Source organism: Cimex lectularius, unplaced genomic scaffold (assembly GCF_000648675.2).
Source record: "Cimex lectularius strain Harlan isolate CLEC.00 unplaced genomic scaffold, Clec_2.1 scaffold10, whole genome shotgun sequence".
NCBI classification, from domain to species: Eukaryota; Metazoa; Arthropoda; class Insecta; order Hemiptera; family Cimicidae; genus Cimex; species Cimex lectularius.
Window position 1 is genome coordinate 1,559,907 of NW_019392665.1, and position 13,731 is coordinate 1,573,637.

The following is a 13,731-nucleotide window of genomic DNA, read 5'->3' on the forward strand; positions in this document are numbered from 1 at the left end:
TCAACAGCATAACATCAGGTTCTTTTAGCTTAGCAAGGCCGTTCTCCAGACTTGAACCCCATCGAATATTTACGGGATAACCTCAAAAGACGAATAAGAGCACATCCATCACGCCAGTCAGTGTGTATCTGGTATTTAGAGAAAGGTCATATGCCACAAATTTTGGCAAGGTGTGATCAATGGCTCCATATGGGGAGTGAGTAGGAACGAATCGTTCTTAAGTACGTCAACGCATTTCTGACTCCTTGCAAGTTTTGAAAGGAAATGGAGGTCTTTAATAGAATAAAGTTATAATTAGTGTGTTAAAGCTCTTCTGTGCATTGATCCTCACAAAGGCCAGTTATGGTTTGTTGCATAGTATGTTGAATACTTCATAATATTATCAGTTAAAAAAATTACAGAAATGGGAAGTAATTTAGTTATGAATGAGTGAGAACATGATTGAAATATACGACCTAACTCACATTAGGTCGAATATTATCGTATATATGAATGTAATGTTTAAAGATTTGTTTTCCAAACAGAACCACCTAATCACCTAATTTGATACGTTACATTACAGTACTTAATCTCAGCCCCGACAAGACGAGGCCCAATGAAACCTTTTACCGGAACTTCAAAGCGGATGGTAAAAGCATAATGTTTAAGAGAGGGAAATAAAAGCTGGGTCTTAAAGAGAATCTAATTAAGATCAAAATAATTGTATTTCAGAGAGGTGGGAGACGAAGAAAGGCGGAAAAATGAAATCATGACAGAGAGGAAAAAGAAGTTGTTAAGGATTAGGCCCACCTAGGAGTAACAACAGCTCGAAAATAATTTGCACAATAAAGATTCTGCCTTGCAAAGTTCACCCCTTAAAAGAGGGAAAATTTAGTAATTTTGTACGTTATGTATATTTCATACTGGTTCTCGTTGCACCTATAAACCTCTAGTTGGAAGGGGTTTTATTTTCCTAATTTCCCTTTTTCGTAAAAGTGTCAACTTTTTTTTTTAAATTTAGAGATCGTGAGGTCAGGCCTGGCGTGACGTAGGTTTTAGAAAAACATTTTCTCTATCGTGCCAACGTTTCGACCTTTATTGAGATCATCTTCAGGTCTGGGATTTATAAACATTGTTTAAATTTTACAAATGCATGTAGGATGTGGAAAAAAAATTAATTTATACAATGTAAGAACATTTTAGATTTAAATAAATATACAATGCTAGAAAATTGTAGATTAAAAAAAGAATGAATTTATACAATGCTAGAAAATTTTAGATTAAAAAAAATATACAATGCTAGAAAATTTTAGATTAAAAAAAATATACAATGCTAGAAAATTTTAGATTAAAAAAAGAATAAATTTGTACAATGCTGGAAAATTTTAGATTAAAAAAGAATGAATTTATACAATGCTAGAAAATTGTAGATTGAAAAAAAATTGTGGCAGTGTATAAATTCATTTTTTATCTAAAATTTTCTAGCATTGTATAAATTCTTTTTTTTAGTTTTCTAGTATTGTATAATTCATTTTTCTATCTAAAATTTTGTAGCATTGTATAAATTCATCCTTTTTTAAANAATTTATTCTTTTTTAATCCAAAATTTTCTAGCATTGTATAAATTCATTCTTTTTTAATCTAAAATTTTCTAGCATTGCATAAATTTTTTTAAATCTGAAATTTTCTAGCATTGTACAAATTCTTTTTTTTAATCTAAAATTTTCTAGCATTGTATAAAATCATTCTTTTTTAATCTAAAATTTTCTATCATTTATAAATTTTTTTAAATCTGAAATTTTCTAGCATTGTATAAATTCATTCTTTTTTAATCTAAAATTTTCTAGCATTTATAATTTTTTTTAAATCTGAAATTTTCTGGCTTTGTATAAATTCTTTTTCTTTTAATCTAAAGTTTTCTAGCATTGTATAAATTAATTTTTTATCTAAAATCTTCTAGCATTGTATAAATTCATTTTTTTCCACATCCTACATATATTTGTAAAATTTAAACAATGTTTATAAATCCCAGGCGCTGAAGATGATCTCAATAAAGTTCGAAACGTTGGCCCGATAAGGAAAATGTTTTCCAAAGCCTACGTCACACCAGACCGCATCTCACGATCTCCAAATAATCATTGGCTAACGCTCACTAAACACCACACATTTGTTTTTTTTGTTCAAATTAGGGAGGTTCAAACGACGATCTGCCACGATATTTTTGATACTATTCCGGCCTGGCTTTTTCAGCGTAAATAGCAAACGCTTCCAGGAAAAATCTAAATATTCTGCCGCAATTTGCAAGCAAATAGGAATTTATAACGGGGAAAAAATCCATAGCTCATCCCGACACATAATTAGAGAGGGGAAAAGCAGACTTTCCCCCCGCCTTAATTTCCCGGCCGGCGGAAATCGACGGTCGGCAACGTCCGCGTCATGGATTATCACTGGAGATGGGATGTTTCCGTCTTGAGGAGGTCCACGAGATGGCCACTTCGGGGACAAACGATCCTTAAAATTAGACGATTTCAACCATTGGCCCGTCCCGTTTGTTTTTCAATCGAAAACGTCCCCTCGACGGATGCGGTCTCGGGAAAATCTCAATCATGAAAGAGGAATCTCGACGAGGTTTGCCGAGCATTACTCATATTGGACCAGTGTAAACTGAAAATCCTCAGAGGGAGAGTGCTCAATTAAAAAACCACTTCTTGTTCAAACAATTTAAAAGCATTGGGTTGAAAAAAGGGAAGCACACTTAGCGCGTAATAACTCTCCATTTCGTACTATCTAAATTTTCAACTACACCGAATGTACTACAGGGTGTTCTTGCATAAAACCATCAATTTTTGTGTTTTACTGTTCAAAAAATGCATTTTTTGTTCGCATGTTTCATTTCATTTTGCCCACACCTAACTATGTTTTAATTTGGTCTGTTCAAACAAACTTTTAATAAGAATTTCTCAAGAAGAATAATAAACTAACTACACAAATTGTAATTTTCTTCCGTAACTATTTTCAAATTAATAATTAACGTCATTGCAACATGTTTGTTCAGTGTGGCAAGGCTTCTTAAGTGCGAGGAGGGCTTCGCCAAGCGGTTGATGTTGATTAAATAGGAACTTAGCCTGCTTCGATCTCGGCGATAACAATTAAAGAAAACCCTAAGTTATTAGGTGTTTACCAATTCTAAAAATTGCATACATTTTAAAATAAAATATGTAAAAGAAACGAACGAAAGCTGACGTTAATTTTTAGATACGACAAAAAGCTATTGATTACTTTAAAATGATTGTGTGATTTATTTGTCTGTATCTGCACTGCCCATCAACAAAAAAATTAATTAATTAATTAAAAGAAAAACCATCTGGTTTTTGCACGAAAATATGGCCAAGTTTGGAAATGCTTATTTTCTCAGCCTTTTAAGTTACAGACCTGGGGGGTAGTCAACGGTTTTGGAGTTGACAAGGCGCATCACTGTAAGGTGAAGGTCCTGGGTTCGAATCCAGCGGCCCCTCGTTCGAACCCGACATACTTACAAATGTGAACCCTCGTTACAAAAAACAAAAAAAAAACGTAGTTTTTTTTAAGCTTTCGATTAATACATCGCCTTCATCAGGACTATTAAACTATAATTTATAATTTACAAATACGGACCAAGTACTGGGTATCCTTTTAGAAAACCCGGCTGAATTTCCATTAAACCAATGAAGCTTAAAAAAAAAAAAATACTTGCTTAATATTTTTTACTCTAGTTTCAAATTTTTACCTTTTTTCGGAGAAGTATTATACAGTGTGCGTCAGGCCCAGTTCAATTTCAAAATTTCAGATACGACCCTATACATCCCGATAAATCACTTTTAAACGATTTTTTTTTACGCTGAAAACAATGGTGCAATCGGATTTTAAATTCGTCAAAAATGACAAAGTTTTGAAGCAAAAAGTTTGAACAAACGCGTTTCGTTTGTTTAGCTGTTAATTCCAATAATTTGCTTCTTCACTAAAGTAAACATTAATTGCCTTTATTGTTTACATTCTGTAATTGTTTGTCAAATATGCATTTCGAGAGCAAATCTTAATTCCTGGAAGTAAATAAATTTTAAATTGTACCTATTCAAACCTAAACGGAAGAGTACTTTTTTCCAATCAACAGTGAGTTGATACGTATGACAAAAAAAATTAATTTTAAAAAAATTTAAAAAGTTACCCACCTACGTAAGATCTCATTTTTAGAAAATTTTACGGCGAAAAGATGGCTTTTTAAATTATTTTCCTAGCTTCAGTCGTTCATGAGAAAATTCAACAATTCGGGAACATGTTAATTTTTGGACTTTTAACGAAAACTTCAAATTGAGCTGTGGAGCCAGGAAATCGTCCTGGAGGGGCAAAATCGGGAGACAGAGTTTTCGCTTTTTTCCATGAAAATGTACAAAACTATGGTTTTGCCCAAAAATCGTTAATAACTCCTCAAAAGGTTGTAGAATCGGGAAAAGTGGAAGGTGGCCAATTGAAAGCTTATTAAAATTTCGTATCGATTGCTAAAGGTCGCCAATCAAGGACGATATCCTGGCTCCACAGGTCAATTTGAAGTTTCGTAAAAAGTTCAAAAATTAACAAATTCTCGAATTTTTGAATTTACTGATGACTGACTGAAGGAAGGAAAACTTTTGAAAAGCTATTCTTGTTCAGAGTAAAATTTTCTTTAAAAAATAAGACAGGCGTGTTTGAGACAGAAAAAGAAGCTTCACTTAAAAAGCTGAGAAAATATGTATTTCCAAAGTTGGCCATTTTTCGTGCAAAAACTAAGTGGTCAGTTTCTGATGAATGATTGAAGCTAGGAAAATATCTAAAAATGCCATCTTGTTCATCGTAAATTTTTTTTAAATGTGAGACCTAGTTAGGTGTGTGACTTAGTGACTTAAAAGGCTGAGAAAGATGCATTTTCATAATTGGCCAGTTTTCGTGCCAAAATCAAGTGGTCGGTTTTTGCCCAAAAATCGCGAATAACTCCAAAAAAGTTGAAAAATCGGGCAATGAGGAATGTGCCCAATTGAAAGCTTATTAAAATTTCCTATCGATTGCCAAAGGTCGCCAATCAAGGACGATTTCCTGGCTCCACAGCTCAATTTGAAGTTTTCGTAAAAAGGTCAAAAGTTAACAAGTTTTCGAATTTTTGAATTTACTGATTAATGATGGAAGCTAGAAAAACATTTAAAAAGCTATTCTTGTACAGAGTAAAATTTTCTTAAAAAAAAGAAAAAAAGTCAGGCATGTTTGAGGCTTAAAAGGATGAGAAAATGTGCTTTCCTGAGTTGGCCATTTTTCGTGCAAAAGCTAAGTGGTCGGGTTTTGCCCCAAAATCGCGAATTATTCCAAAAAAGTTTGAAAAAGCGGACAATGAGGAAGGTGCCCAATTGAATGCTTATTAAAATTTCCTATCGATTGCTAAATGTCGCCAACCAAGGACGATTTCCTGGCTCCACTGCTCAATTTGAAGTTTTCGTAAAAATTTTAAAAATATTAATATGCTTCCAAATTTTTGAATTTACTGATGACTGACTGAAGGAAGGAAAACTTTTGAAAATCTATTCTTGTTCAGAGTAAAATTTTCTAAAATAAAATAAGAAGGCGTGTTTGAGACTTAAAAAGCTGTGAAAATATGTATTTCCAAAGTTGGCCATTTTTCCTGCAAAAACGAGATGGTGGGTTTTCGTTTTTTTCTCTTAGTCGAGTTTTAATAAGCCTACCTATTTTCGATACAAATTCATTGTATATTCAAGTTATATTTAGAAGTTATTTATACACTGATGGACAAAATAAACCCGGCGCCCTTAAAATTTTTAATATACTTAGATTTATTCATATTTTGTGTATCAAAAATAAGTTGGGTTGTAAAAATGAGAAATTTAAAAAGAAAATTTAATTGAAAAACCTTTGAGACTTAAAAGGATGAGAAAATATGCATTTTCAAAGTTCCAAAGCGTAGTCTGAAAATCCTAGCATAATTTCTATTTGAAGTTATATTTTATAAATGCAAATAATGAGTTATTTATATTGTCAATAGATTACCACAACTTGTTTAAATAAATTGTGACCTGCTGGGGTGATTTTGTACTGGAAATGGTTGGGAAAGGCCGAAAACAAGTAAACAATTAAGTCAAGTGGTCCCAAATGTCTTTCTACCTTCATTTGCAATAGAAATATTTTATTTAGACTACGATTTATAAGCAGTTATGTCAACATTATGACTAGTTAGTTCCAATCCAATGTAAAGACGGGTTATGGTTATATCGTCTTCAACATTACAATTATCGTCTGAAATGTGTATTGTTCAAGTAATAAGCATGACCAGGTGTTTGATGCGGTTTGGGAACATTAGACCAATTTTTTATTACCTCTTTGAAAGTGTCAACGCACATACTCTGACGATGCCGACTGCACTGGTGATTGATTCCATTTGCCGTTATCTTCCAACGCGATAACGCCCTGGTAGATCGATACAGAGTGTACCCGTGTCATCATTCACTCCTACCAACGAACAGATTTTTATACATAATCTCTAATTGATGGGCCCTGGATCCGTGGGCGAAGTGACAACGCGGATCGTGAGGCTTTTCTATGGGTGCTAATAAAGCATTCAGGCCAAAAGGCGGCTCCCATTGTACAAACAATTATTATAGTGTAATTTCATAATAATTCACTTCGTTACTGGGTAATTTCAACTTGTTTCGTAAGCTTATAGTTTGAACTTTTTCAATAATAAAACTTTTCCCTATACGGCAAAAATATTGTCTCGACTTTTTTAATTAAAAAGTTGACCGTTTTATAAATTTTGGTTTAACAGTGTAGTTTGTTAAGTAACTGTTAAGTCGATTTATTCCACACAGAACCTTATAACGGGAACCTCGAAATATAATTTTTTTGCTGGAACTCTAAGTGTTTAGAATTGTTGGTTGAGGTAGTGTTAGGTCACGAGACCCCACTAGGGGTATTCACGATCTTTGTATTAACCCTGCTAACTCTGTTACGTCCTGCTAGATCGAGAATACGTGGACTTGTAAGAATCGACAAGTTAACATTGTTCGATCTAACAGGCCAGGGCCAATGTTAGATGTTAGGTCGAAAATGTAGTCACATTGCTAGCCGTTAGGGCGAAGGTAACCAACATGGCAGCCATGAATTTAACAGCTGTTTTTTGTTTACACGTATTTTTATTTTTAAATACGCATTAATTAAATCAGACCAGTACATTTCTTTTATCAATTTCTGACCTGACCTTACACTCCCATTCATAACAGATACATCCAATTTTCTATAAAGTTGTAGGCTGGTAGAAGTTAGGTTACAAGGCAGGTGTGTCGGCACGAATGGAAGCGTGTCATTTGTTAGTACTTTTCGAGTGCATAGATAGCATTTTGAATGAAAGAGTTGATTAATTTTCCTCTCCCCGTGAATACACTATGTGGAGAAGGATATCTACAAATGAACAGCTTCAATCCGAGGTGTATGCCGGGTGTCACACGGTCTCGGATCCGTCCCTCGTGATGAATGATCGGGCGGTCGATTCGTTCGATGCTTGAACGGCCATTTCGTCCTATTATCCATCCGGAGGAGCCATACCCCATTAAATGTGGGACTGCGGTAACAATGGTAGTACAGTGTGGCCGAGGCGGGGCTGCAACCAGAAAAGGTGAGCCTCGTGTTCTTGTCACTTCCATTTATCAATCCAGGTCCTACGGCATATTTCCCTGAGACATCCCCCTGGCGAAAAATAATGGTGTAGCCTTGAGGGCGTGGCATCCTCTATAAAGCACAAGCCGCATTCGTGTCGGCCTCCGGGTCGGCAGCGGACCGCGAGTGCTGCATCAGAGGCACGCGTGGGTTAGGGTACCAGATCCTGTCTGCATAGACGGGGAGGGGGTGCATAACCATCTGAACTACTGGGTAGCAGAAAATGTTCCAAGTCCATACCTGCTACATGTGAATGGACTCGTAGTGACCTAGTGGTGGGCTCCTGGCGAGAACAGTATCAACCTATTCTCGGGAGTACGGTTTTCGGTATCCTTCCGAGAGCATGTTCCTCTAGGGGGTGGTTAGACATTTCACTATTAACAAAACCGTGGCCGGAGCGAATCCGATGGTACTGGAGGAGCCCGAATACTCTGGGAGATAGAGTTGCCTTTTTTATCTTGGGAATGCGGCGGGACGACCCGGGCTGATACATTTCAGCCACTTTGATAACTCTTTCCAGGTGGCACACGATCTGGGGGTGCAGGCCCATCCGCTCGGAATGGACAATCGGAGAGTCTCGGCCCGTTGAGTCCGTGGCGGTTTCTACACCAAAACTTTTCGCTGTAACATACAACCAGTCGTGAGAGGTGCGTCATCTTTCTCTTGAGAATCAAAAGGTCCCGTATGGCCAAAGAGGTACGGTTAAAGATCCTGTCTTTTTAAAGGCAATATATCTCGTACTTCATTTAGAACTTGGCGGGCACAATGGAAAGGGTTCTGTCTTGCAGCAATGACGATATTTCTGTCCTCCCTTAGAGCAGTAGTGCGCTGAGATCCACTCCAGGCCTCCTATTGGCACTTCAAGTCTTTCGGCATCGGGCTAAAGCCCGGGAGACCAAGGTCTATGAAACGCCAACTGCTTCTGCGATATCCACTTGGCGATGACTCATTCTCACAATAATATTGCAAACTTCTGGTTCAAGATGATAACTTTTCATGGTTAAAGAGAAAACAACTGGATTAAAATGGAGAAAAGTTTTTGTTAGACCATTATATCGCCCCCTCCAAACTGCACTGAAAGGAGCACAAACTGGAGCTTGTACGCATGTGTTCTCGGTAGACTCTTTCCTGGTATCACTATACAGACAGAAACGCGACTAATCAGTAAACATAACAGCATTCCATTGGTGTTCTGTTCTAGGTACTCGCTGCACCGCATTCTCCTGACTGCTGGTGGCAGGCTGTTGCTACAGGTCGTCTCAAAGGGATATACGATGTGAAGCCTTTACGAACTAATTACGAATCGTTTGTGTCGAGGCCTTGCCAAAATATCTTCATTTAGGATCTGGCTGGCACTATGGTAATGCGCTGAGTTCCACTTCTAGGCCTCCTATTAGCACTTCCAGTCTCTGCGATATCCACTTGTCTCTGACTCCGATGACTCATTCTCACAATAATATTCCGAACTTCTGGTTCAAAACGATGTCTTTCCATGGTTAAGGAGTATACAAATGGATTAAAATGGAGAAAAATTTGTTAGTCCATTACACGGCCTCCTCCAAACTGCATTGAAGGGAGCACGAACTGGGGCTTGTGCACATATGTTCTCGGTAGACTGCGGCGCCTCCTATCTTTACGCGACTCATCAGTGGACTTAACAGCAGTCCATTTGGTGTTCTGTTCTAGGCACTCGCTGCACCATATTCTCCTGAGTTGCTGGAGGCAGCCTGTTGCAAGGGATGTACGATGTGAAGCCTTTACGCACTAATTACAAATCGTTTGTGTCGAGGCCTTGCCAAAATATCTTCATTTAGGATCTGGCTGGCATTATGGTAATGCGCTGAGTTCTAGTTAGAATGAATTCCTTACGAAAAATATGAGAAATGCTACATAGAAACGGATGGCAGTCGGACAAGGAAAACTGAAGTAACATTTATATTGGGTTGTCCGGAAAATAATGCAGGATTTTGGTATTAAACAAAAAAAAAGAAACTAGTTACTTTAAAGCAATGTTCTTTAATCAAAATAATTTCCCATACNCATTCATACAAATGAGTAATCCTGTAAACGTAAACAGAATATTTTATATAGATTTTTTTTAATGAAAACTTAAAATCCTGCATTATTTTCCGGACAACCCGATATAATCGTTATTTATCTGCATCAGGAAAATAAATTAGGCGAAAGTATGAGATAAATTTTGTAATAAATGATTTTTATTTTTGATCATTTTTAACAATTTATTTTCTGGACTTTTTTTTACAGTAAATTAAGTTGAATTTCTGCTTGTCGGCCGATCGTCGCAAGTTGCTATTTGGGAGTAACGGATCTCACCGTTCTCACCGCGGCCGTGGCAACTTTCCGCCCGTTTATTCTACCCCCGTTTCATACCCATCAGAACTTTATGCAAACAGCCCTTTCACCTTAATTTGTATTTTAATTGGTGCTAAAAGGAGCGGCGGCATGAATATTCCTCTTACGCCTTTGGATGACGCAATAAAAGGCCGAGTGCATCGACCGCGATTTCCCGTAAGGAGGAAATTTTTAAGACTTTCAGTATTGACAAGCCGCCTGAGAAAAGTCATCTCTTTTTTTTTCCGGGGCGGGTTTACCATTTTGAAAATACCGCTACACCTGCTTGTGACATGTAAATGAATCCTGACGATAGAAAGTCGCCAAGGATTGCCGATAAAACTCGTCCTTTCACAGGAAACGGAAACGGGGATGAAAAGGAGCCACTTACAAAACAGGGGGTTGAGGGCAATTATGAAACCCCTAGGAAATTTCCCCAATAACTTCAAAATAAGACTGCAACTTGGGAGATATTTTTTGTATTGTCATGTCTTGTCACTACAAAAAATATATAGATAAATAGATAAAACAACGATACGCATTATGCTCATCATAAAATCCTTAAGTTCTTAACACAAATAGATTCTAACGAAAATATTAAAGAATTTCCAATATATTTAGTGGTCTGATTGACCAAATTACTTATTTAAATTAATTATTCTTTTTATGTAAGGTCTTGGTTGAAATAAAAAAGCTAGTGTGACGAGCGGGATTCGAACCCACGACCTTTGGCTCAATACGCGGCTGCTCTTACCACTTGAACTATCGTGACGTCGATCCACTCGCACACCAACTGCCCATAACAACCTACAACCTTTCGAATTTTCCCTCCTTTTTGGGATTTTCTTAGGTTTTATGTAAGGTTTTGGTTGAAATGGAAAATCTAGTGTCACGAGCGGGATTCGAACTCAAGACCTTCGGCTGTGTCAGAGTGGATCGAAGTCACGATAGCTTAAATGGGGGGGGATCAAGGCGTACTGATCGGAAGGTTATTAATTGATTGAAAGAAGTAATTTGGTCCATCAGACCACTAAATATATTGGAAATTCTTTAATATTTTCGTTAAAAACCAATCTATCAGACACGGTTTTTTCCTTTCCTTCATCAGTTTCTTCGTCGTTGAAAAAACTAATTACAGAAGAAATTACACTACTAAAAAGGATGTTAAATGGAGTAGGTTTTTATAAATTTGTTGGTCTCTAGGTTGGGAAATAGTAGTTTAGAATCGCCACAGTAAGTTTTTCAACATTGAAAAAAAAATTATTTTTCGAAGTTCCTGCTAATAAAATGCTTATTTCAGCAACGTTTACAAGTTTAATATTGATCACATCTTATTGGAAATATAACAGTTTTTAATTGTAGTAACGAATTTGTCCTAAACCTTTCAGTTTTGGAGTTATCATTGTTTATTTGAAGTAAGGTCGTGAAATCTTAAAAAATCAGAAAATTGGAATAACTCCGAAACTGCTGAGATTCGGACCATAGTTAATTAGGACGTTTTGCTTCCAGCATTCGAACCCGACATAGTTACAAATGGGCTTTTTTTCAAAAACACCAGCACCCTGAGGGTTTATATGACCTCTGCTGTTGCGAACCCCCGTAAAAAGAGAAAAATAAACATATTAAACAAAATATGAAGAAATTGGAGAACGTAAGGAAAAAACCGTGGGTGACGATGTTAGGTGGAAAATTAGACAAAACAAAAAACTTAAGGAAATTTTGAATGAATTTATTAAACTTTTTTAATTTGGGCTCGAAACTTATTTGCCATTTATTTTCGTGTTGGTGAATAAGTAAACACTCGCACAATTTCGGTTTCGAACCCAAATTTAAAAAGTTTAAAAAATTCATTCAAAATTTCCTTAAGTTTCTTTTTAATTTTCCAACTTACCAATCTGTCAGCGATGGTGTTTTTCCTTTCCTCCATCAATTTCTTCACTTTGAAAAAAACGAATTGTTAAAAGAAAAAAAAAAGAAATTGATGGAGGAAAGGAAAAACACCATCGCTGACAGATTGATAAGTTGGAAAAAAAACCTTAAGGAAAAACCTTTATTTTTTTATAATTATTAATCTTTCCAACTTACCCATCTGTCAGCGATGGTGTTTTTCCTTTCCTCCATCAATTTCTTCATCTTTGAAAAAAAAACGAATTGAAAAAAAGAAATTGATGGAGGAAAGGAAAAAACTGTGGCTGACAGATTGATAAGTTGGAAAAAAAAACCTTAAGGAAAAACCTTTTATTTTTTATTATTATTAATCTTTCCAACATACCAATCTGACAGCGATGGTGTATTTCCTTTCCACCATCAATTTCTTCATATTTGAAAAAAAAGAATTGAAAAAAAAGAAAAAAAAAGAAATTGATGGAGGAAAGGAAAAAACTGTGGCTGACAGATTGATAAGTTGGAAAAAAACCTTAAGGAAAAACCTTTTATTTTTTATAATTATTAATCTTTCCAACTTACCAATCCGTCAACCACGGTTTTTTCCCTTTCCTTCTTCAATTTCTTCATCTTTGAAAAAAGTAATTAAAAAACAATTACACCACTGAAAAGGATATTATATGGAGTGCGTTTTCTCAAATTTGTTGGTTCTAGGTTTGGAAATAGTAGTTTAGAATCACCATAGTAAATTTTTCAACTTTGAAAAAAATATATTGTTCAATGTTCTGCCAACTAAAATGCTTATTTCACGAAGGTTTCCTTTATTTCACTTTTTCTGATTTTTTAGGATTTCACGACCTTGCTTCAAATAAACGATGAAAACTCCAAAACTAAAAGGTTTTTGACAAATCCGTTGATACCATTGAAAACTGGGTTAAATTTCCAATAAGATGTGCTCAATACTAAACTTGTAAATCTTTATGAAATAAGAGTTCTAGTACAAGAACTTTGAAAAATATATATGTTTTTTTATTTGAAAAATTTACTATGGTGATTCTAAACTACCATTCCCAAACCTAGCGTCCAGCAAATATCAGAAAATGTACTCCATTTAATATCCTTTTTAGTGGTGTAATTGCTTTTTTAATTACTTTTTCCAAAGATGAAGAAATAATGGAGGAAAAGAAAAAACCGTGGCTGACGGATTGGTACGGTGGAAAAATAAAATAAAAAAACTTGAGGAAGTTTTGAATGAAATTATTAATCTTTTTTTCAATTTGGGTTCTGACCGAGACAGTTCCTTAAGTTTTATTATTTTTTTTATTATTATTAATCTTTGCACATAACCAATCCTTTTTTACGTTTTTTTCCTTCGTCAATTTCTTCATCTTTGAAAAAAGTAATTAATAAAGCAATTACACCACTAAAAAGGATACTAAATGGAGTACATTTTCTGAAATTTGCTGGGCTGTAGGTTTAGAAATAGTAGTTTTGAATCACCATAGAATTTTTTTCAACTTTGAAAAAACAAATATTTTTCAATGTTCTGGCTACTAAAACGCTTATTTCACGAGACAAGTTTTGTATTAATCTTATTGCAAATTTAACGTAGATTTCAATGTTATCAACGGATTTTTCTAAAACCTTTTAGTTTTGGAGTTATCATTGTTTATTTGGAGCAAGGTCGTGAAATCTTAAAAAATCAAAAAAGTGGAATAACTCTGAAGATGTTGAGATACGGACCATAGTTAATTAGGACTTTTTGGTTCCATTTTGATAGTAGATTAA

General features: G+C 35.4%; 1 protein-coding gene across 2 annotated transcripts in view; it reads right to left on the reverse strand.

The window, feature by feature from the left end:
• LOC106667306 (protein dimmed-like) overlaps positions 1-13,731 on the reverse strand; it is a 138,630-nt gene that overhangs the window by 22,374 nt on the left and 102,525 nt on the right. The window contains exon 1 of one of the 2 annotated variants that reach the window (XM_024225095.1): positions 6,372-6,456. The exons of the other annotated variant lie outside the window; for it this stretch is intronic. Within the exon in view, the coding sequence (XP_024080863.1) occupies positions 6,372-6,395 (24 nt within the window). The 5' untranslated portion in view covers positions 6,396-6,456. Of the gene's footprint in view, positions 1-6,371; positions 6,457-13,731 lie in introns of those variants that run through there. 2 annotated transcript variants of the gene reach the window in all.